At 34.4% G+C, this 24703-nt stretch overlaps 1 protein-coding gene across 1 annotated transcript; it reads left to right on the top strand.

Moving 5' to 3' along the window:
* Positions 1-18792: 18792 nt before the first annotated feature.
* Positions 18793-20929, top strand: LOC111410470 (basic leucine zipper 23-like). Its single transcript, XM_023040826.1, has 3 exons — positions 18793-19019; positions 19307-20367; positions 20614-20929. The coding sequence occupies exon 2, from the start codon at positions 19610-19612 to the stop codon at positions 20348-20350; it is 741 nt and encodes a 246-aa protein (XP_022896594.1). The 5' UTR covers positions 18793-19019; positions 19307-19609; the 3' UTR covers positions 20351-20367; positions 20614-20929.
* Positions 20930-24703: the final 3774 nt, after the last annotated feature.

The following is a 24703-nucleotide window of genomic DNA, read 5'->3' as shown; positions in this document are numbered from 1 at the left end:
TGCTCGAGCTCTCACCTGGCCCCCGAGGCTTTGGGGTGAGTTCTGCAATAAAGTCCGCTAAAGCTTGGGCTTTGATGGACGGACGGGGCTTGAACTCTGTATCAAACTCCCCAAGTTCAATTGTCCACTTTAGTAATCTGCCTGAGACATCTCACTTTTGAAGGATGTGTTTCAGAGGCTGATTGGTGAGCACAACAATGGGATGAGACTGAAAATATTGTCGAAGCTTTCGTGCTGCCACTATCAAGGCGAGGGCAAGCTGCTCGGCTAAAGTGTACCTTATCTTTGCATCAAGTAAGACTTTATTTTCATAGTAAATGGGTTGCTGGGCTCTTTTTACCTCTTTCACCAAGACGCCGCTCACTGCGTTTTATGACACGGCTAAGTACAAAAACAAAGTGTTCCCGGGCTCTGGTTTAGTGAGGATAGGAGGGGATGCCAATGCCTGTTTAAGCTCTTGAAAAGCTTTTTCACACTCCTCATTCCATTCAAAAGTTTGGCAGCCTCTGAGAGCTTTGAAGAAATGGAAGCACCTGTCTGTTACTCGCGACATAAATCTATTTAGGGCTGCTACCCTACCTGTCAACTTTTGAACCTCTTTCTTTATCTTGGGTGATTCCATTGTGGTCAAGGCTTGTATCTTATTGGGGTTCGCTTCGATCCCCCGATGAGTGATCATGAAACCCAAAAATTTTTTCGAAGCCACACCGAATACACACTTCTCTAGGTTGAGCTTCATCCAATATTTCATTAGGGTGGCGAACACTTCCTCAAGGTCGGATATGTGTTGCTCTTCCTTCTTATTCTTTACCACCATATCGTCCACATAGGCCTCAATATTCTTCCCTATCAAATCAGTAAAGACTTTGTTGATGAGCCTCTGATATGTTGCCCCAACATTTTTCAACCCAAATGGCATTACTCTATAGCAATATATGGCTGAATCAGCCATGAATGAGGTCTTCTCTTGGTCTTCTTCGACCATGAGGATTTGATGATACTCTGAGAATGCATCTAAGAAGCTATACAACTTATGTCTGGATGTGCTATCCACAAGATTGTCAATCCTGGGTAGCGGGTAGCTGTCTTTAGGGCACGCCTTATTGAGATCTGTGAAGTCGATGTAGACCCTCCATTTACCACTGGCCTTCTTTACAAGAACAACATTAGCCAGCCAATGGGGGTATTGGACCTCCCTTATGAACCCCACTCTTACCAGTTTTCCAACCTCTTCCTGAATGACTACACGTCTTTCCGACGTAAACTGCCTCTTCCTTTGCTTAACAGGTTTGGCCCCTGGGCTTATATTGAGTCTATGGACTGCTACTTCAGGGTCTATCCCTGGCATATCCTCTACCTTCCATGCAAAAACATCGATGTTGCGGGACAGATAATTGATGACTTCCTCCCGGAGGTTGGCCTTAAGATACCGACCAATAGTCATCGTTTTCTCGTGCTGGAGCTCAACCACTTCCAATTCTTCAACGGGGGCCAATCTATCCCTTGGATCGAGCTCGAGCTCGAGGTCTGAAAATTGCATGACGCTGTACTCATTCCTTGGATGCTAGTAACATAGCACTATCTGGCAGCTGTTTGGTCTCCTCGAACTACTCCAATGCCATGACCTGTGGGGAACTTCATCGCCAGGTGGAAAGTTGATACAATAGCTTGGATCTTGTTCAGTAGGGGTCTTCCCAGAATGATGTTGTAGGCCATTGGGGTATTAACCACTTGGAATGGTGTGATCTCCGTCACTTGTGTATTACCAAAACTTAATGTAAGCAGGAGCTCGACAATGCCCTCAGGGATAATGACTCCACTATCAAATCCCTGTAGAGGAGTTTTTACTACTTTGAGCTGTTTGGGAGAGATCCCCATTTTGGTGAAAGCCTCCTATGAGAGTATATTTCCTGCACTCCCATTATCAACCAGAATCCTCTTTACTTCGAAGTTAGCCACGACCGCAGAGATGACCAAGGCATCGTCATAAGGATATGATATTCCTTCCAAATCTCTTGCTCCAAAGGTGATGTCTTTGACTTCATCATGGGATTTCCTTGGGGTATAAGAATGTTGGCGGGCATACTGCTTTTGCCCACTATTTGTGTCTCCTCCAGATGCTATGCCCCCAACGATAATATTAATGATCCCGGCAGTGGGTTGAGCACTACTTCCGGCTCTAGGCTCTTTCTGATTGTCACGGTCATTCCTCGGGCATTTATCATGACCAATGTAATTCCTTAAGAGTCCTCTTTTAATGAGAGCTTCGATTTCCCGCTACAAAGCTTGACAATCCTCCGTGGTATGCCCATGATCTCGGTGAAATTCACAATACTTGTTCCTATCTCTCATGTCAGGGGGCGACTTCATTCTTGAAGTCCACTTTAATTCTTTCGTATCTTTGATCTCCATTAAGATGTTTGCCATGGAGGTGTTTAATCGGGTGAGGGGCCCTGCTGGACCATCATTCTTGCATTTTTCTCAAGGATACTCTGGCCGAGAGACGGGATCATGTAGCTTCCTATTCTTGACCTTTTCATGGGGAGGGCCAGGTCTCCTTGGATTGAGTGTTTCCTCCATATTAATGTACTTTTCAGCTCGGGTGAGAAGCTCAGTTACTGTCTGTGGTAGGGTCTTTGATAAAGACATCTTGAAAGCATCACATCTTATGGCGTAAGTAAGGGCGGAGACAGCCGCTGTGATGTGAAGGTCGGGTATCTGGAGCCTTTTTTTGTTAAACCTTGTTATAAATCCTCGTAGGGTTTCACTTGGTCCCTGGCGAAGTTGCATGAGAGAGGCCGCAGTCTTTCTGATTCGCTTGCTACTTGCAAAGAAGGCTGGGAACTTATCAGCCAAATCTGAGAATGAGACTATGGAATTGGGCTCCAATGTCGAGAACCAATCTCTAGCAGCATTAGTCAGCATTTGCTGGAAGGCTTTGCACATAACCTGATCTGGCGTAAGTTGTAAATTCATGACATCAATGTATATATTGAAATGGTTGATTGGGATGATCGTCCCATCATACTCTTTGTTTCGAGGATATTTGAATCTGTCGAGCAGGGGATATGACAGTATCTCTGGAGTGAATGAAGTGTTAGGGATAAAACCCGTTAGCCTTCGAGCATTCTTTTGCAGGCCAGCTGTAATTCCTTCTTGAATGATTCAGGCAATCTCATCGAAATAAATGGTGATCGATCTCGAGTCCGAGGCCATATTGAGAATACTCGAGGTTCCTACTCCGCTAGTTACATGGTTTGGTGGTCAGGCTCAAGCATCAACCATAAAACCACCATGCTCCACCTGCATTAGTGACGGATGTGAATTTCTTTGACTTAACAGTTGTGTGAGTGTGGCCACCTGCTGACGGAGCTCTTCAAAGGCTTCGATTGTGACGACCTCAGGAAAAGGTCTGGGCACTCCCAATGACTCTACTTGAGGAGCCAGTTGAACTTCAACAGGATGAGGGATGGGGATGGATGAGCTTGCAGGAGGAAGACCTGATCGCGTGTTAACCATGACTTTTGGTAGCTTTTTCCACAGACGACACCAATGATGCTACCAAAAATTGTACCTGTTGATTTTCTGAGCTTGATGACTTTGATTGAGCACAATCATAGTCTTTCGGTACATGAAACAAAGGTAACGAGGTATGTTCTCGTCGCCCCTCCGATACTTAAGTCAGAAAGGGAATTATATGCGTAAGGCTATAAACTGGAGAATAATGAGAACGTACCTGAATAATGGCTCAAGGTTTTGTATTTATAGAGGTGTATGGTGCTTTCCCGATAGGATTTAACTATCTGGGTATCCTTATCCGATAGAGTCCCATGAGAAAGTAATGTTTGGATCCTACTCTGATAAGAAGACCAATTGTTAAGAGGACTCTCTTGCACTTAGGAGATGTGATTTGAAGTATTCGTATCAGATAAGAGTTCTCAAGGGATAGACATTCTCCTTAATACGAGGAAGGTGGTAGTTGAGGACCTCAAGGGGATTTTCCCAAGCTACTATTCTCGAAGACACCCTGTAATCTGTGACAGTTACTAAGGTCGGGTACATGCATCCCGAGCACTAATGACCAGAAATCGTAAGAAATGCCTTCGTAAATGGTTGGGGATGAAAGTGGTCGGGATACGCAGGAACTGTCAGTATCAGTACCTATGTTCCAAAAACAACAAATATTATTCGATGTATTCTAGAATCCAGGATCAAAGCGAGGAAATTATCAAATAGCATCAAATCTCTCCTAAGGACAAATGGCTCTAAGATCATCAAAAAATAAACCTGGTGAAGCTAAATAAGTCTCTTTAGGCACCTGCAAGTAACTACGCTAGCTACACTCCTCGTACTCTAAATAAGGGCACTCATAATAGAAAGAAATGTGAGTAAGTAGTGATTGACCGACTCCTAGTCGTCTTCCTAGCAATATGAGATATGGTATATATAGCTAGCGTCTCTTTCTCCATGAGTACTGAAAAGTCAACATCCTCTACTCTATCAACCAAACTAACAAAATCCTCAAAAGAAGACCCACAAAATTGGCCCTGCTAATGAACCCTAATCAGTGAGGACTTTGAGTATAAGTCTATCCAGTGTAGATAGGTAGGACATAAGGATCTACATGAATGGGAGGAAGGACATGAAGATCTTCAGTAAAAATCCTCTCTTCAAAGATAGGTAATTGTGGTCTGAGCATAATATCCTCAAGTAGGGGGTCATAAACAGAAACTTGTGCAGCTAGCTTAGGAACCAATGTTTGAGTAGTGAGAATCGAAATCGATAACATAGGTGGAGTGACTATAGTAGTGACGATAGAACTTCCCATCGTTTATATAGGAGCCATGTAAGCAGATGTAGGAATAGTAATTGTGGATAATAATAACTGGGGAAGCATGAGAGGTCAATGTTTGAATGCATATTCTAGATGAAAGTCTCCTAGATGAACAATAGATTGCTACCTACTGCTTATGTTGTTCACTAACCCCCTGCTTCCCCTTTCCTTTATCCTTAGCCTCAACTGTAGTAGGCATTGGAGTAGGGGCCACATCAGGAACAAGGATAAGTGGACAGAGAACGAAACAAAAGGCCTTCCATCCGAACAATGCTCAGCATCATGGCCCAAGTGTTTGAAGCAAGTGCAATACTGTAGCTTCTTATTATACAAGACAGTTTGGCTATAATCCATGTTTTTATCTCTTTTGATCCAAATTCTGTTGGAAGCTCAAACTCCAGAATAACCTCAACACAAACTCGAACCTTGCTAGGCCGTTGTAAGTTCAAAGTGATCTTATCAATATAGAGTTACCTCAATTGCCCAGGCTAGAGCAAATAAAAAGCTCTTGGCCTTAAAGTATATTAGCAACAGTGATTAAGAAACCTAGACGAGGACTATTGGTACCCCAATTGCCCTGGCTAGAGCAAATAAAAAGCTCTTGTCCTTGAAGTGTATTAGCAATAATGGTTAATAGTGTGTTGTCGCAGGCATCCAAAAATAATAAAACCTACACTTCCAAAAAAAATGTTTGCAGTAGTGGAAGTAAGGATCGTTCCCACGAAGAGTGATTAGTCTAATTTTATACAATGTTAACAATAATGGGGGATTTTGTTTGTGATGAAATCAATTCTAACAAAAAACAATGAAATTTAATAAATTGGATTAAATCAATAGAACGAACATTGGTCTAAGTCAATATCCACCGTAGGAATTTCAAACTGATCATGAATCTATGAATGATTATCAATTCATATTTTTGCATTCATCGCTGGAATTTATTTTTCCCATTTCTCCTTAATTGTAATTAACCGGAAAACAATCGATCCAATCAACCCTTATTATCAAACAATCCCAAGACAAGCACTTTAAGATTTAATTCAATAATAGCATTGGAAGCTAGAGAAATCGATTAAACTAAACAACACAATCACAAGCGATTGTTCCCACGAAGAGTGATTAGTCTAATTTTATGCAATGTTAACAATAATGTGGGGTTTTGTTTGTGATGAAATCAATTCTAACAAAAAACAATGAAATTTAATAAATTGGATTAAATCAATAGAACGAACATTGGTCTAAGTCAATATCCACCGTAGGAATTTCAAACTGATCATGAATCTATGAATGATTATCAATTCATATTTTTGCATTCATCGTTGGAATTTATTTTTCCCATTTCTCCTTAATTGTAATTAACCGGAAAACAAGTGATCCAATCAACCCTTATTATCAAACAATCCCAAGACAAGCACTTTAAGATTTAATTCAATAATAGCATTGGAAGCTAGAGAAATCGATTAAACTAAACAACACAATCACAAGCGATCATGTTTAATCTAATCAAATACTCTTCCTAGGATTTAATAACCTCTAACGCTATGATTAATCAAACCCTAGTTGCTTCATGAAGTCAAAGATACCAAACAATTACGTATTTGTTCTTTCAACAAGAAATAGATTGTGATACATGAATATCTAATAGCCCTCTTAGAATTCAAATATAATAACCATGAAACATGCATAGAAGAATACTCAATACATAAAATATGAATGAAAACAATGATATTTATTTAGATCTCACAATTTGAATAATTCATAGGCTTCAATATCCTTCGATCAAGAGATGAAGTTTAACAATACATCAATAATCCTTAAGCAAAAAGAGAGAAAAGTCCGTGGTATTCATTCTTCGCCTCCAAAAATACGTAAAATATAAGATTTTTAGGTCAAAAAGGAGGTTCCCTTCGTTCTGCCGTCTTTAGGTACATATATGATGTCAAAAATATTGTTTCCATATAGAATTTCATCAGAATAAGGAAACTGATCCGTCACAGAAATTTTGGCCCGCGCTTGTACGCCATATATTTCATTGTGTGCGCCACTTTGTTGTTTTGCTCTCGGTATGCAAGAATGAGGTCTCGCACGTGTGCGTGCACAGTATAAAATGATTTCAATCATTGCACTTTGATCCCTCAATTTCAATCTTCATTCATTTTAACTCTTTTTTTATGTCTTCTTACTCCCTTAGTTTTCAATTCCATCTAACTGAATTCACACCTTCTCGAAGAATCGATATTGGGTCCAAATCAACTATTAGCACTTTGCATTTTAGTCCCCAAACTTTGGATTCATTTCTTTTTTAACACCTTTTTCGTTTCTTTCTTCCAAATCCATCAATTTACATTGATTTCAAACTCTTTGACTTCTTTTTTCATCCAATTGACCTCCAACACTGTTGAATCTTCATTTCATCGCCCGTCTCATCTATGAATTATTTTCAACTTGGTCCCTGAGCTTTTATTTTCTTCCATTTTGATCCTTTTTCACTCTTTTCTTCCAAACTCCATATTTTCCATCCATTTACAACCTAAACCAAAATATAAGGGTACTGAGTATATTTAGGCATTAATTAATCACAAAAATACAAGTATTAATGGATGTAAAACAAGACAGTTTATGTCTTATCAATTAAGAAACGTAGATAGGGACTATTGAGTTCTCGTGCTCGGGGCTAAAACTAATGGTCCACTTAATAAACTCCATTGAACATTCATTAACACACCATGATGGCTTGAAAAATAGGTGACTATATTCATCCTCATGGGTTAAATGAATAAGGATATGTTTGGGGTCAATTAAATCTATGATAAAATCACCAGCCAAATTTTTGAAAACTTTCGCACACACTAATCATGAAAGGTCAGCGATATGAGAATTTGCCAATGAGTGTTTGCTTGTATGGCTAAAAAGGAATAAGCTTATCTTTCTTCTTCTTAGATACAATAATGGTCGACTCACCTTATGCATAAAAGGATCATTGGAAATGAATCTATGACCAATGGAGTCTTGTTGGCTTGAAGAAGAGTGCAATTGATTTCTTCGTTAAAATGCTCATATATTAAACTGTTGCTATTATTTGTGCACTTAAATTTCATCTTCATATATATTGAAATTTCGTTGCCAACTTTGTCTTTCAATTACATATGAATGTTTGCCCTTCATCAATTGATAATTATGATTTGTTGCATAATGAATGTTTTGTGATTGAATTTTTCATGGGCTTTTTGACGGCCCTTATTTTCCCACTAAGAGAGATATTTTGAAATAAAAATGGGTGGTAGTTGCAAAAATAGTATACTCATTATTATTTATTCGATTTTCTCTAACAAAAAAAACTGAAAGTTGTTAACGTAGCACTTTTGAATTATTGCATATAGTATCTTGCCTAAAGATGTTATATATGATGTTTTGGAAAATGGCATAAGGCAGTTAATAAGTTTACTTTCATCTAGAAATCTCCTTCTACCCAAAAGTGTTGACGTTTCGAAAATCAATGTAATTTTGTTAACTAACTTGATGATGTGGTTGAAGAGTACCTTACAACATGTTATATTGTTAGCCCAAATGTGACTTTATAATGATGCATCTAGAATCTTGCCGTAATAAGATTCATATGGCTTTGATTTTAATTATGGATTATCTAATTAATAGCCTACGTTAATTAGATGAATATTTTATCACTCATTCACTGCATGCATTATATTTGGGTGATATTAAATATGATATTTTGTATTTCCACAGTTTATAATATCTCATCTCTTTCGAATTAATTGTTTGCCATTGAAATCTTGACTGGAAATAATTATGTGAGCTAGAAACGAGACGTAGAAATATCACTTGACCTTTTGGGCTTGGATTTTGCAATAGAGAAAAAGCTTTCGAAACCTACTAATAAGAGCGCTCTTGAATATGTAGCCGAATATGAAAAGTGAGAAAAGACCAATAAACTTTGTTTGAAAATTACTAAGCGCTCGAAAATGTCGAAGGTTTCATGGATGTCATAGGAGAAAAATTTGTTAAGTTTAATAAAACTGAAACTAGAGATCTAATGGATAAATTTATGAATATGATATATGATGGTACAAATGGTGTTAGGTAGCACGTTATGAAGATGATAAATATATCATCTAAATTGAAAGCTCTTAACATTCCTATTGAGGAACATTTTCTAGTCTATTATATTTTAAATAGCCTTCCTAACCAGTTCAATCAGCTTAAGGTTACTTACAATACTCAGCAAGATAAATGAGATTTAAATTACCTTATTGCAGTATGTGCACAAGAGGAGTATAAAATACGGCGTGAGACTGTGAAATTGTGCAATTAGCTTTTCAATCGTCACAGAACAAGTGGTCTTTGCATAACCATAAGTCTAAGTTTCATAAAGGTAATAAGTCACACCTAAAGCAACAGAATAAAAATTTTGGTGGTCTCAAAGGAATTATAAAGAAAAATGATCAATGTAAGTTTTGCAAAAAGAAAGGTCACTGGTAGAAAGATTGTTTTAAATTTAAGACTTTGTTGGACAAGAAGAAGGGGAACACGTATTTCCTTGGACTTAGTTTGTTTTGAGTCTTCCATTGTAGATGTGCCTTTGAATTCTTGGTGGTTAGACTCGAGAGCTAGTATTCATATTGTGAATAACTTGTAGGGGTTCACAAGCAAACGGATGCCAAGTGAGCTTGTGCGATGGAAATGGAGTTCAAGTGAAGGTTGAATTCATAGGAATAGTGAGGTTGTCTTTGGAGTCCCTTTTTTTTCTTGCTTTAGAAAATATAGTTTTTGTACCGCAAATGAAACGAAATTAATTTTTATATCAAAACTTGATGCTGGGCTTTTTCCTTTAATTTTGATAATGGAATGGTTGAGTTGTTTTCTGATTATCATTTGATTGGGAATGATCTTTTATGTGATGGTCTATATAAATTGTCTTCGGCTCTTTTGGATGAAGTCTCTTGTGTTACCAATGTATCAAAGAAAAAGGGTTCTAATTAGTGAATCATCCTCTATGTTGTGGTGTAAGCGGTTGGATCACATTTCAAGGGACAGAATGGAAAGATTGGTAAAAGTTGAGATACTTCCCTACCTAGACTTCTCTGATTTTGACACCTATGTGGATTGCATAAGAGGAAAGCTAACTAAATCTACAAGGAAGGGTTCCACTAGGAGCGATGGCATTTTGGACTTGATACATTTACCTTCCATCATATGTGAGAACAAATACATAATAACTTTTATTGATGATTTCTCACGATATGGATATGTTTACCTGATTAATGATAAATCTTATACACTTGAGAAATTTAAGATTTTCAAAATGGGAGTAGAAAAAAGTATCAAAGTTGTAAGATCTGACCATGGTAGTGAGTACTATGAGAAAATCACAAGCCTGGTCAAAACATGGGGGATTTTTGTTCTAATACACCATGCCAAAGACACTTGAGCAGAATGGAATTTCTGAAAGACGTAATCGAACTCTAAAAGTTATGGTTAGGAGCATGATGAGTAAAACAAATTTGTCAAAATATCTATAACATGAAGCTTTGAAAACTATCATGTATATTTTGAACAGATTTCCAAATAAAGTTGTTGCAAAGAAACATTTTTAAATTATGGATAGGATGTAAGCCAATTCGACTCATTTTAAAGTTTGGAGTTGTCCAAATGAGGTTAGAATTTATAATCTTTTTGAAAAGAATTTAGACCCGAAATCAACTCTTGGTTACTTTATTAGGTGTCCAGAGAGATCAAAAGGATATAAGTTCTATTGTCCAAATCGTGACACTAGAATTGTTGAGTCCATTACTGCTAAATTTCTGGAGAATAATTTTGGTGATAGTGGGAGTTCTACATTGACAGAACTTTTTGTTGAACCAAATTAAGTTGTTGTTCCAGTTTATGCTATACAAGAAAGAGTTGGTTCTCAATCAGTTGAAGTTGTCAATGAAGAACAAAGGAATGAAGAGGAACTTCTAATTCCTCCTTCAACAATGATTGAGTTAGTTTTTGAGCCATAAGTTAGAAAATCACATAGAGAAAGCAGGTTTGCATTTTCCAGTGATTATATTACCTATTTATTGGAGAGTGGTTTTAATATTGGGCATATTGTTGATCCTGTTACTTATAGTCAAGCATTGACAAGTCCTGAGTCTGAGAAATGGATAAGTGCTATGGAAGATGAAATGAATTCTATGAAACGTAATAAAGTTTGGAAACTTGTTAAACTTCCTCCGGATGCCAAAGTTATAGATAATAAGTGGATTTTCAAAAGTAAGTTGGATTCGAAAGGGAATGTTGAATGAAAGAAAGTGAGATTGGTTGCAAAATTTTTCACTCAACGAGAGGGCATTGATTATATTGAAACCTTTTTACCTGTTTCATCAAAACATTGTTTTCGAATTATCATGGCACTTGTGGCACACTATAATTTGGAGTTTCGTCAGATGGATGTTAAGACATCATTTTTGAATGGAGATCTTTCTGAAAGGTTTACATGAGACAACCTAAAAGTTTTGTTGTGAATGGAAAAGAAAACTTGGACGCAACTTAAACAATCCTTATATGGTCTAAAGCAAGTATCTCAACAATAGTATTTAAAGTTTGACGAGGTTGTAACCTCTCTTGATTTTGTCGAAAATATAGTTGATCAATACATATATCTCAAAACTAGTGATAGAAATTTCATTTTTCTTTTCCTGTATATTGATGACCTTTTCTTGCTAACAGTAACTTGAGGTTGCTTCATGAGACAAAGAAAGTGTTGTTTGCAAATTTTAAGATGAAAGATCTTGGAGAAGCTTCTTATGTGTTTGACATTGAAATGCATCGTGATAGAAATCATGACTTGCTGTGGCTTTCTCAAAAGGTTTATATATGACGTGTTCTAAAAAGGTTCAATATGGAGAATTGTGCATCTAATGATGTATCTATCATAAAAGAAGATAAATTTAACAAAGCTTAATATCCAAGAAATGAGGTAGAAAAGAAATCTATGAAGATGATACCATATGCTAGTGCTGTGGGGAGCTTAATGTGTGCTCAAGTTTGCACTAGACCAAATATAGCCTACGCAGTCAGCGTCCTTAGTAAATTTCAGTCGAATCCAAAACAACAGCATTGGAAAAGCAGCTAAAAAAGTTATAAGATATTTGTAATAAACTGAAAGTTATATGTTTACATTCCAACGTTCAAATTACCTTGAGGTGGTAGGCTACTTAGATTTTGATTTTGCTGGATGTTAAGATGATTTGAAATCAACTTTAAGGTATATTTTCATGTTAGCTGGTGGTGTTCTCTCTTGGAAAAGTGTTAGACAAACTCTAGTGGCATCTTTTACTATGTAGGCTGAATTTGTGGCATGTTATAAGGCTAATTATTATGAAAATAGCGCAACTGTGTTCTTCTCAAGGAATAATAAAAGTTGTGATGTCTCATAGCATATTGACATCAAATATTTGGTAGTTAGAGACAGAGTTAATAAAGGGCAGACTAAAATAGAGCATATCAATATGGAGGCAATGATTGCAGATCCTTTGACTAAGGGACTCACTCCAAAAGTCTTTAAGACATGTGTTGCTAACATAGGTATTGTGGAAACCTTTGATATTTTTTGTTAGTGGAAGTTATATATATGTAAAAGAACTACGTTGTGGCTTAATCTCTTTACGGGGTACGTAGGTATCCTATATGTTTTTGGGTACAGCCTCTTCCAATAACAAAAATATATTTTCTCTATTCATGAATTATTTTGAGCATACATTTGACTTGTGTCTTTTTAGTATGATATTATTGTAATCTCAAGATATAATAGATAAAGACATAAGACGAGTCTCTTTCAGAGGCATGTAACTTCATTTTAATATGAAACATTATGATGATCGATATGAATTAGCATAGTTTTTTATTATATTTGGTGCTACGTTCATATCACATACTACCACATTGGTTGGAGGATGGGGATCTATGAGAATAAGGATGTTCGCATTTGTAGCCGTGGGATGATTTTACATTGCTTATCGGTGTAATGACTTTCATGTTCAGTATTAACATTCTTGTTGGACCTGATCATATTGAGTAAGGTATCATCATTGAAGCTATACTTGTGTGGCCACCTATGTAGTCTAATGCGGATGTCAAAATTTTTGTTATAGCAATCAAATGTTTGCCCAAGCGGGATAATGCTTAAATAATTCTAAATATGGGCTTTCCATTTGATTGCAAATTTTACGGGTTAGATGTATGACTCATAATGATACTGTGATTAAGCCCAAATATGTTAAGTGGTGAATTGCGTCGTTTTACACCTTATGGACTATATTTAATATGAAGTGGTAATTTAAAGTATGTGAGTTAGAAATATATGTAAATCCTAATTAGAGTTTAAGTCATAATGAGACGACTCAATAATTTTCTATATAAATGCTAGGTCTTATTTTCTCTCCACATTGTTTTATTAGCTAGCCCCATTAACGGCTAATACTTTGTGAGGGGCAAGAAGAGGAAGATCTAGTTGCTATTATTCATATTCACAATATCTACCGCATGTATGAATTCAATTTATGAATTTGTAATTTTTTTATTCTTGTTTATTAGCATAATTATTGTTAAATTCAAGATATAAAAGATGAGATACAATCAAACATGTATCTAAATTTAGTCCCGTCTGCTGCTTCTTATTTCCTTTTTTAGACACTGTTTTCTAGGTTAAATGTAATTCTTTAATTCTCATTCAAATTTCTATTAAAAAAATGCAGTCACAAACATGGTATGTCTTACTAACTTAACTCTGTAAACTAAATAACATATTGACTTATTGGAGTTCTTTGTGCGGGTAGAGAGTACTAATGAGAGGAAAATTCAAACGAGATAATATGTAATTATATAACAATGTAGTAGTGTAGCGAGTGATATTAAGCCCTTGTTTGAGCCCCATTTTAAGTGAAAGAATGTATTTTTAAATAGTGATTGATGGAGAATGTGTGATAGAAAATAAATTTTTGACAGGAATAGGCTTAGGGATGGCAAAAAAATCCGCCTTACCCCACCTCGAACGGGTTGGCGGGGTGCGGGGCCAGGCATCCGCCACCGTGAAGAGAAAAAAAATTAAAAATAATTTTATTTCTAGACAATTCACCCTTTAAAAATTCATTTTAAATTTGTATTTTATTCTCTAATAATAATATAACTCGAAACTTTGAAAATGTAAAAAAAAAAAATTTTAACGGGACAAAAAGTTCCCTCGCCTCCGCCCCGTCTAAGGCGGGGTAGGGGCCGTTGCCATCACTAATTGGACTCAAACAAGGGATAATATAATATATTCTAGGGAAAACTACACAACTACTACACTATAAAAATTACATTTCAAATCTAACAATCTTGTTAGAATAGTTCAAAACTCAGGTGTTAAATCAAAATTTTAAATTTAATAAATAATATTATAAAATTAAATTAATCCATTTATCCGTCACATCCACACCCTCAAACCCTAAACAAATTTTCACTTGTTTCTCACGCACTCTCTCTATCACAACGCCTCTCACTTCTCTCTCTCTCTCTCTCTCTCTCTCTCTCTCAACCACTGGAAAGGAGGAGCACAGCTGCGGTGATAACATTGCTGTGGTAGTGTGAGTTACGTAGTTGCGGTGGCGCTCACGTCATTGCCCATAGTGCCACTTCGCATTGATGCAACTCAACTTGCAGCACTGATCGGTTGTTATACCGCTGCACGCAACGAGGACCTTTAAGATTGGGAGGTGGCACAACCAGTGTTGGCGAAAACGGTATGGATTTTCGATTTGGGCATCATTTTGAGTGATTTGGGCAGGACCTTTAGGTAATGGATCTGGTGTGGGAACAAGGATTTGAGAGGTTTTTAGTAGTTAGATTAAACACTCAGTTAGTTAATATGGGGAAATTTGGGTTTATTTCTTATTTACCTCTGTCTTCTCTTCATCATGTTTCCTGTGTGTCAAGGTTTACCGATGCGATGTGGTGGTGGTGCTTTGTGATTGCGGTGGTGACGATGCTGGTGAGGTGACTGGTTGTTAGTGTAGGTGGCTGTATAATAATTCTTGCAGTACAATAATTCTAGCCAAAGCATAGTAGAATTTTGGTTTGTCTTTTATTCGTGTTTAGTACCAGGGGATTGGAATAGAGCTGGTGCTCACACCAATTATATGAAATGTTTTAGATGAATAACGGAAGAGACCTTTTATTTGACTGTGGAGTGAACCTTTCAAATAATGTTGTTTTAGCATCAAGCATATGAGAAATGATAGAGGCATGAAAATTATAAAGAAGGAAATCTAGTCATAAACGGTCACAAGCTTGGCAAAATAGGTCACGGTTAACACAGACTTGGTCATACGGGTTCACGGTTAACATATCAATTGTCACAAAATTTTTAAATGTAAACATGTTATGTCACAAACATTAATCGCTAACAGATGTCAGGTTAATCATGTCATTGTTAACACATACTTGATCACATACAATCACGTTTAAGATAAACATGATCACAAACAATCATAATGAATATAAAATTAGTCACAAATAGTCACAGATAACACAAATTTGATCACAAACAATAACATCTTACACAGATATGATCACAAACCATAATAGTTTACACAGACCTAATCACAAATAGTCATGATTAAATAGAACGTGATTATATACAACATAAAACACACAGTCAATAGATTATAAGTTATTTCTCGTTCATAATTTATCAAATTAATTAAATGGATAAATAAATAAATTAACGTCACAACATCATATATTTTATGGTCACATCTACGTACTAGTAAAAAACATAGAACGTTAAAGCCACAAATCACAACTTTTTTATTGATCACAATTTATCAAATTAATTAGCTGATTAATTAAATATATTAAATTCACAAATCTTTTTTTTTTTTAAGGTAACAACTTGTGACCTATATACATTGTGACATATAAAATATGATTTTTAACATGATTTTTTACCATTGACCCGTAACATAAAATGTGACATATAAATTTGATTAGTGGCTTCTACAAAACGACATGTGACCCGTTTATACTGATTCATGACTTATATGAAATGATTGTAACTTGTGAACTTAAATTTGTGACTAGTGAACCGCGACATTAACAGCGAATTGTCACCCGTAGCGCATGAACTGTAATCTTATGTGTTCATGACCAAATTTCAAAAATCAGATTTTTTTAACTTTTATTTATAAACTAATTTATTAAACATATATTTTATTAATTAAATATATTAATGTCACAATTCTATACAATTTGTTCACATCTTATAAATTAGTTGATCACAAATTAATTTTCAATCACAACTTATTTTTCAGTCACAAATCAAAAAATTTATAAGTCACATATTATTTATCGTTCATGAATCAAAAATTTTAGGGTCACGGACTATTTATCGGTCATAAAATCAAAACTTTTATTGATCACAACTCATTTATTTATTGTAAATTATCAAATTATTTAGCCACAATTATTCATTGCAACTCATTTTTAAACGTTTGTAAGCTATTAATATGTTAAATGTGACATTTTGTGACCAAGTGTGTTAATTGTGATCTATTGTGACCAGTCATGTATTGAATGTGACATGTTGTCTAACTATAAATCTGTTCTCACAAATATATTATCAAAAATTCTATCTGACAAAAAATTAACCTAAATTAAATAGCAATCATAATACACAAATGTTATCCACAATAATATAACATCCATCATTCGTAGTATTAAAAAGGTGAAAATATTCATCCACATGTAGGTAATGACCCATAATCAAATCACATACTAGTCACAAACTATATAAGGCCACAGCCACAAAGACACAATTTGTATGTCATAATTATAAATTTAGTCTCAAATTATACGTTTTTATATCACAAATTATTTATTGGTCACAACTTATCAAATTAATTTGCTACAACTATTTTATATATCACAAATTATCAAATTAATTTATCATAATTTATTTATTTGTTACATAAACACAAATTATAGATCATAATTACAAATTTAATCACAAAATCACTTATTTTTTAGGTTACGTTATTTATTGGTCACAAGTTACTCATTTTATTGGTCACAATTACACTATAATTGATCAATTGGTTACAATCACTTCATCACATCTATTTATTCCTTACAATTTATTTTTTGTTTTACTTTTAATTGAAAATTTTCAAGGCCTTCACCTCCATTTCTGGTTTTGACATCACCAGTTCAACAACTCTAAATCCAACCTTAAAAAAATCTTAAACTATGGCTCCAAAATTTATTTGACTGGTTTCGTTTCTTCTACTCTTTGGTCTATTCAAAACCTAGATCGAAATAACCAATCAAAGAACCAATTAGGAGGCTAAGTCAAACTCCTAAAACCCGCAAATGTAAAATCGTTGGCAATTTGAAAGATCAATCTTTCTTTCAACATGTTTAAGAATTTTACTTTTCTCTCTAGTTTTCCCCATCTTACTTTTCTTGATATTTCACACAATGATTTCAAGTTGTTCTACCTCATTGATTTACAAATTTAACCAAACTTGAGTTTCTGTCATTCGACAACCTCTTCTCACCATATTTCGACATCCACGATTTTACTCGCTCGTTTCCTCTGATTTACCAAGTTTTTATCAGTTCAAAGCATCAACCACCAGGCTATCCATAGGTTGACTTTTTCTCTTCCTGCACTGTTCTTGTCTTGCATAAATACACATATATTCTGACTGCAGTAGTGATCAAAGTCGGAAGCGACTACCAATCTGGCCTCCATGGGCGGATCCACGGACGGGCTGGGCTGTGCTACAGCCTGTCCCTTCGACCCAAATGTCCATCAAAAAAAATTTTAAGTAATTTTTTTTATGTGTAATAATTTCTTTTTAATACATATTAACCCGTGTTGAATTTTTCCTGGATCCGCCACTGCTGGCCTCTCTACCCTCCGACACACTAGAGCTCAACCGATGACATGATTTTCCTCCACAACGCTGCTAGCAACCACCACACCATCGCCTGCCTCCTCCATCAAATCTGATTTATGAGAGTGTGCGTGAGTGGAGAGAGAAAATGTACGAGCATGGAGAGGAAATAGAATGATATGTAATTTTAATTATTGAGTGGTTATTATTGGTATATTTATTAATAAATGTTAAAAAATAATTATAACCTGATTAATGAAAGATTAAACTTAAAATCTGACTAATGAAATGTAAGCTTTAAAAACAAGTATAGGCGTAATTTTCTCTATATTATAGTCGTTATAGGAGTAAATTACTATTTAGCGCCCGTTTGAATATAATTACATTTCATTTTTTCTCTCCTATTTTCAGTCATACAAACTTTCACAAAGTAATATTACAAGTAAATCAAAAAAAATCTTCTTTTTCAATCACTCATTTTTTTAAAAAAATATTATTTCACTCATTTTCATTTCCAGAAAAGGAAGCCAAACGGGGGTTTAATATCTTTATTTTGTTCTGAATTGAAGACAAAATTCGGATTAAGGGGGTGTTTGATAGGCATTTTTATGTAAAAATACATTTTAGAATAGTAAATTAATGTGAAATGTGTGGTTGAAAAATAAGAAAAAAATTTATTTACGTGTAATATTATTTTAATAAAGAATGTGTGATTGAAAAGAAGAGAGAAAAAAATATATTTAAAAAAAAAACTACCAAACGGGGTTTAAATAGGTGACTAATCAATTTTAAACCTTTTATTTTGGAGCCCTGCTTTATTGCCGGGTTTCATGCAGATACCCGCCAACAGAGGGCCGCCACGTCGGCTCGGCCCCTGTTTTTTTGGCCTGACCAAACAGACTTTTCCTTTGTTAAAAAAAATAAAAAATAAAAAATGACGTCGTCTTTTTTCCTTTGTTTTGAATGGAAGACGTCGTCTTCAACTTTTAAGAAATTGAAAAAAAAAAGAGAGAGATCAGAAATGCGGTTATGGATTTGGGTGGTACAAGATTCTAGCTGGTTCCCAGGAAAAATGACACCTGTGTCACTAGTTAACTTGCACAGACAACTGTGGTTGACATTTTGTGCTCAAAGAGATAAGATCACACAAAAATGTGCCCAGTCCTTATCAGTTCTCTTACAAAAAAAAAAGGTCATCAGAGGTCTCAAAGATTTGTTATATGGCCACTGAATCTAACAAAAATCAGGTATAATCTTATACAAACAAGGAATCACCGACTCTATATGTTCTTTTTTTTGTTTTTGTTTTTGTTTTTTGTTTTTTTCAGGCATGTCTATTTTTTGTCATCCATTCTTGTCCCACTTAAATTCTGATTCTCTTCTCCACTTGGAAAGATTTGAAGCATAAAATCCTGTCTTCTTGATTGACTTTTATCTTTCTATAAAGAATTTTAATATGGAATTTTCAGTCATTGCTCAAGAAAGTTGCTTTTTTTCTCTGATGATTAATATTGGCTCGTTTGTTTTTTTGTAGGTTACGAAATTTTGTGTGGTTTGGTGAACCTATGTTGAATTTATGCTGTGGGAACACTTAAGGTTCTGTTCTTAAGGCTATGATCTGTTTGCATATATTCTTGAATGAAATTTTTGAGTATGGATCATCAATTTCTTGATTGAAAAGATTGGTGATTAATTGGGGGGTTAGGATAAATTATTTTTGAGTGAGCAAAAGGATTTTTCTTTCTATTGATTTTATGAATTTGTGAGAAGTTAAACAAGAAAATTTCAGTGTGTAAGAGGGTTTTAGGATTTCTGAGTAGATTAGTATCCTTGTGACATGAAAGAGAAAATTGATGATGGAGAGGTAGAGCTATCAGTTGATTCATCTACTAATGTTTATGGATCACTTTCTGGGGATTCATTTCTTGATGATTTTCTGAGAAATTCACAAACATGTACCCATACTCACACTTGCAATCCTCCGGGACCTGATGCTGCACACACTCACACATGCTACCATACTCACACCCATGTCTTTCCATCCGAAGAAGACAACACCCCTCGCAATAGAACAAGTCCCAGGTCGAAACCTCGTAGGGCTTTGGGTAATAGAGAAGCGGTTAGGAAGTACAGAGAGAAGAAAAAGGCGCAGGTGGCCTATTTGGAAGAGGAAGTTAAGAAATTGAGAATTGTGAACCAGCAACTCATCAAGAAACTACAGAGGCAGGCTAGTCTTGAAACTGAGATTTTGAGGCTGAGGGGTCTTTTGTTGGATCTTAGAGGAAAGATTGACAATGAATTGGGAGCTTTCCCCTTGCAAAAACAGTGCAATAATATCAATACTTTTAAGGAAGGAGATTGTGGGATTCAGTCTACTGGTGAGGATGATTTGCCATGCTTGGCTGGTTCATCTATACCTGCCAATAGTATAGGTGGATGTGGCATGGCTACCTGGGAAACAAATTGCCAGCCTCCAACCATTGATTGTCAAGCCAATGCACACAATGTGGGAAGTGCAGAAAAATGCTTTGAAGGCTTAATGGATACAATGTTGTCATCTGCATCTCGAGCAGAGTAACCAAGTGCGCACAGTAGTTGACATCACCGGACAGTACAGTGGACAAAAAATTAGCATTCCATTCTTCTTTAACAATGTTTTGTCCACTCCAGTCCAACCCAACCAAACGAAACGTAAAGGCAGTAGATTTTCATGCTTCATATTGTTTATGTATACTATATGTAGAGTAGTTTATGCTAATAGATGTAATCTAAAGAATAAGGAAAACGTTTGCATACAGAAGAATGAATACATGACAAACAGTAACCAAGTGCGCACAGTAGTTGACATCACCGGACAGTACAGTGGACAAAAAATTAGCATTCCATTCTTCTTTAACAATGTTTTGTCCACTCCAGTCCAACCCAACCAAACGAAACGTAAAGGCAGTAGATTTTCATGCTTCATATTGTTTATGTATACTATATGTAGAGTAGTTTATGCTAATAGATGTAATCTAAAGAATAAGGAAAACGTTTGTGTACAGAAGAATGAATACATGACAAACTTGTACCTCTATACTTTCAAGGAACTTATAATGTTGCGTTACTAAACAGCTTGTTTTGTACACTGTAGAATGAAAATTTGATCTTTATGTTCTTGTGGATTCAACCATTATATGACCACCTTTGAATCTGTTATTTGGGTTACTAGCAAATCAGATCAAGCTCTATCGACCCTATTTTCGTTTTACCCAAAACCCGGTCAGGAAGGGTAAGGGAATGGCTTTCTTTACAAATCATGTGGTATATTCTGTTCTTTGTACATAAACCCTGGAGAGTTTCACATAATTTATACAGTTCAGGAACATGATGGTGTTATCGAAACTTACTAGATGGTGAACTTACAATCTCGTGAATTTAAATAGATAGCAGAATTTAGAAAAGGTGAATTATATACTAGCATTTCTGTCACACAAGTGGTCATTTTCATTCAAAATGCTCGATTGCCTTGAGTTGGTCGCGGAGCTCTAGTGTAGTTCGAAGCCCTTCTACCTCCCATTTTTTATTGTTTCTTCCCTTTCAACATATTTCTTCATAGAGTAAAAGAATCCCATGATTGAAGTTCGATTTTTTCATCTTCAATATTTTCTGGGAGGTATATTTGTGTATTCATTTATGCAAGTTTTGTCAAGGGGGGAAAAACCATATTAGCATGTATAAGAAAATCTTAAAAGCAAGACATTCTACTGTTTGGATTCATTTCTATTTCCGAGAGGTTCACAAGGCAACATAGGATCGGTGTAATACCAAAACAATAATAATAAATAAATAAAATAAAATATTGACAATATATTATGAGGCATAATTAAAAGTTTTAAGATTTTAGGGTAACCTAGCAACTTTATCACTTTTAAGGGCCTTGTGTCAATAATCATAATAATTGGACATGGATAATGTTACACATATCGAATTTTTTTACCGAATCGTTTACCTACTACTCACAATAAGGGTAGGGGATCACATGTCAGCATTTTAAAATTCACGCGGAATTCCCGTGCACTGTGAGAGAGGGGACACCATTTGGTACTCTCATTCAGTACATATGAAATAATCCAATTGGATATATATGAGTTTTTGATATGTACGAGTTTTACAAGAAATTAAATTTTAATATAATTTTGGATATGAATTAAATTATGATTGAATTATCTGATATAAAAGTATTTAAATAAATTTTGAATTTGCATATATTCATATTGAAAACTTATCATCATGTAGTTATAATTTTTTTATATTCGAATTTCTTAACAAGTTTGTTTGTTGAAACAACAATTTAAATTTGAATTAAAAGTCTTATTAGAATTATAATTAGGTAACTATCTTTATCAAATCACTCCTATAAATGTCATCTTGTTTTGCACTTCAGTTCACACAAATTTAGAGAGAATAAGTAAGAGAAAGAGAGAGAGAGGGAAAAAATATATTAAAAAAAATGTGAGAAGAAAAGAAGGGGAGAAAGAAGAAAGAACAAGGAAGGAAAAAAAAATTCTGGGGCGTTCAAGATCCATTCGCAATAATTTTTAGCCCTAAGTAATACAAGTACACCAAGAATTTAACAAATTAGGTATGGATTTCTCTCAATTCCAAATGATTTTATATTTTCACTTTTTAATATCTTAAGTTAAGTATTTTACGTAGTATTATGTGATCCAAATTAAAGAAGGATCTTGTAGGTAATACCATAGGATATTATTATGTAGATCTATACAAAAACTAATCATAGGGCTAAATACCCTAAGTGGAGATTGAGAATGAGCATGACCTAGGGGAGAATGGGACAGCCAGGTTTCTAACCCAATAGAAAATTATGTTATGTGCATGCTTTACTTGCTTTTTATATTAAATTGTGAAAATGCTTGCATGATATCTATACTGAGTATATTTGTATACTCATTTTATATTCTAAATTATTTTTATAGATGCTTGATGGATAATAGAGTCCATGTCGCTGGATCAAGAATTTTATTTTCTTTCAGTATTTAGCATTTAGTTTAAAATCGAAATTTTATTTTCAAAACCGGTGAATTTATATTTCATTAATGGTTTGAATTAATTTGACTTATTACGAGACAATAAAATAACTTATTTTATTCCACAAAGTTTCTACAATTTATTTTTTATTTTTTATTTTTTTGTGTATTACAATATGAGTAAATTCACTTTTCTTATGAATAAAGAAATTAATTGAGTAATTTTCGAGACATAGGTTTCGGGGCGTTACACTCCAGTTGGTGTGTTTTTTGAAAAGTCAAAAGTTAATTAGAAAATTCTTTTTGAACATTTTTGGATAATTTTCTAAACGCTTTATCTGACAAGAAAATTTTTTAAAAAGAAATTAACTTGAAGTAGATTTTTCAAGAAATTTTTTTACAAGTAGTAAAAGTCTTGCCAAATGAATCTTACTTTGTCAAGGGGTTTGCGCATACGAGGATGATCAATAGTCCAAGTCTAAAACTATGCTTTTGTTCTTGTTTGAAAAAATTTATTAATATTTTTTTATTAATCAAAATTAAACATTAATATTAATCACATATTCATAATTACCACTAACTTATTATTTACATATTTCGTGGAATTCAGTACTAATCCTCTTAAAAATTTGATAATATTAAAATCGAAATATCCCGTGATAGAAATTATCCTTACTTTATGAAGGACCTAAGATTCTCATGGACCAACAAGAAGCACAAGATGAGCATATGAGTCAGGTTGCTTAATTAATGTATAAGACTTAATGCTCATTTGACATGGTTTTTAAAAAGTCAAAATTAGCTTTTGAAATCCAAAAATTACTTTTGGATCCATTTGATTAATTTTATAAAAGTATTTCTCCTAATGAAAAGAGTTTTTAGAGAAAGGTAGTCTAATATGACTTCCTTTATGAGAACTTCTGGAGAGGAAACTCTTTTCAAAATTAATTTTTAAACAAAAGTTAAAATAGCTTTCTCGAAAAACAAAAATTAAAATAGCTTTCTCAAAAAGTTCTTCTAGAGGAAATAAAAATCATATCAAACGGACCCTCAAATCAAGCTAGAAGAAGTAGTGTTTGTCTCATTTGCTTAGCAACTCTCTCAGTTGAATTATGGGATTGATAAGAGTCATATCTAGATCTTTTCTTTAGAAATTGTCTCCGTTTGGATACAATTTATAATATATTTATTATTTCATTCAACATCAAACATTAATTTTAATTAAACATTTTGTAGATTTCATTATTATTTCTCTTTATAACTTGATATATAAATTTGCAAAACGAACGCTAAAACTACTCTTGATGTCTAAATATAAAATTCTTGAATTAGTAACTTCTTAAAATAAATTGAATTGACTATTTCCATTTTTGGAAAATACTTGTTATACATAACTTTTTACATCATGATGATGCGTCAAAATGTACGTGGAGAAGTGTTTTTATTGATAAGATTTTGATCTTATTAAATTCTGCCACATCATTAGTTGGTAAACCATCATTTAAATTATTATGTACATTTAACATAGCCCTTCAATTTTTGCATGACCACTCTGCTAATAATTTTTATTTAATATTGCACATACATGGTATGGTATAAATGTTTTAGGTATCAATTATCGTTCCAAATAATTGTTAATTGTCCTAGAATATTTTTAAATTAATATTTTAAATTAGAGAGTGTATTTGGCTTTCCAGATTTGAAAAGTCAGCATTCAAAGTGTTTCAATTTTCAATATAAGAAAATAATAAAATAATTTAAAGAAAAACTAATTAGAATAAAATATGGAGAAAAATAATAATTATTTTTGGGAATAATAAAATTAACTGTTAAATATAAAGAGCTTATTGGAATATTTTAAAATCTTAACTCTCCAAATTTAAAAATGTCTTCTCAAAGAT

Source organism: Olea europaea, chromosome 15 (assembly GCF_002742605.1).
Source record: "Olea europaea var. sylvestris chromosome 15, O_europaea_v1, whole genome shotgun sequence".
Taxonomy (NCBI): domain Eukaryota; kingdom Viridiplantae; phylum Streptophyta; class Magnoliopsida; order Lamiales; family Oleaceae; genus Olea; species Olea europaea.
This window is presented reverse-complemented; position numbering and strand designations above follow the sequence as displayed.

What these genes read in the sequence shown, in the direction of transcription:
- LOC111410470 (XM_023040826.1), top strand. Translation starts at nt 19,610, where the DNA reads ATGAAAGAGAAAATTGATGATGGAGAGGTAGAGCTATCAGTTGATTCA.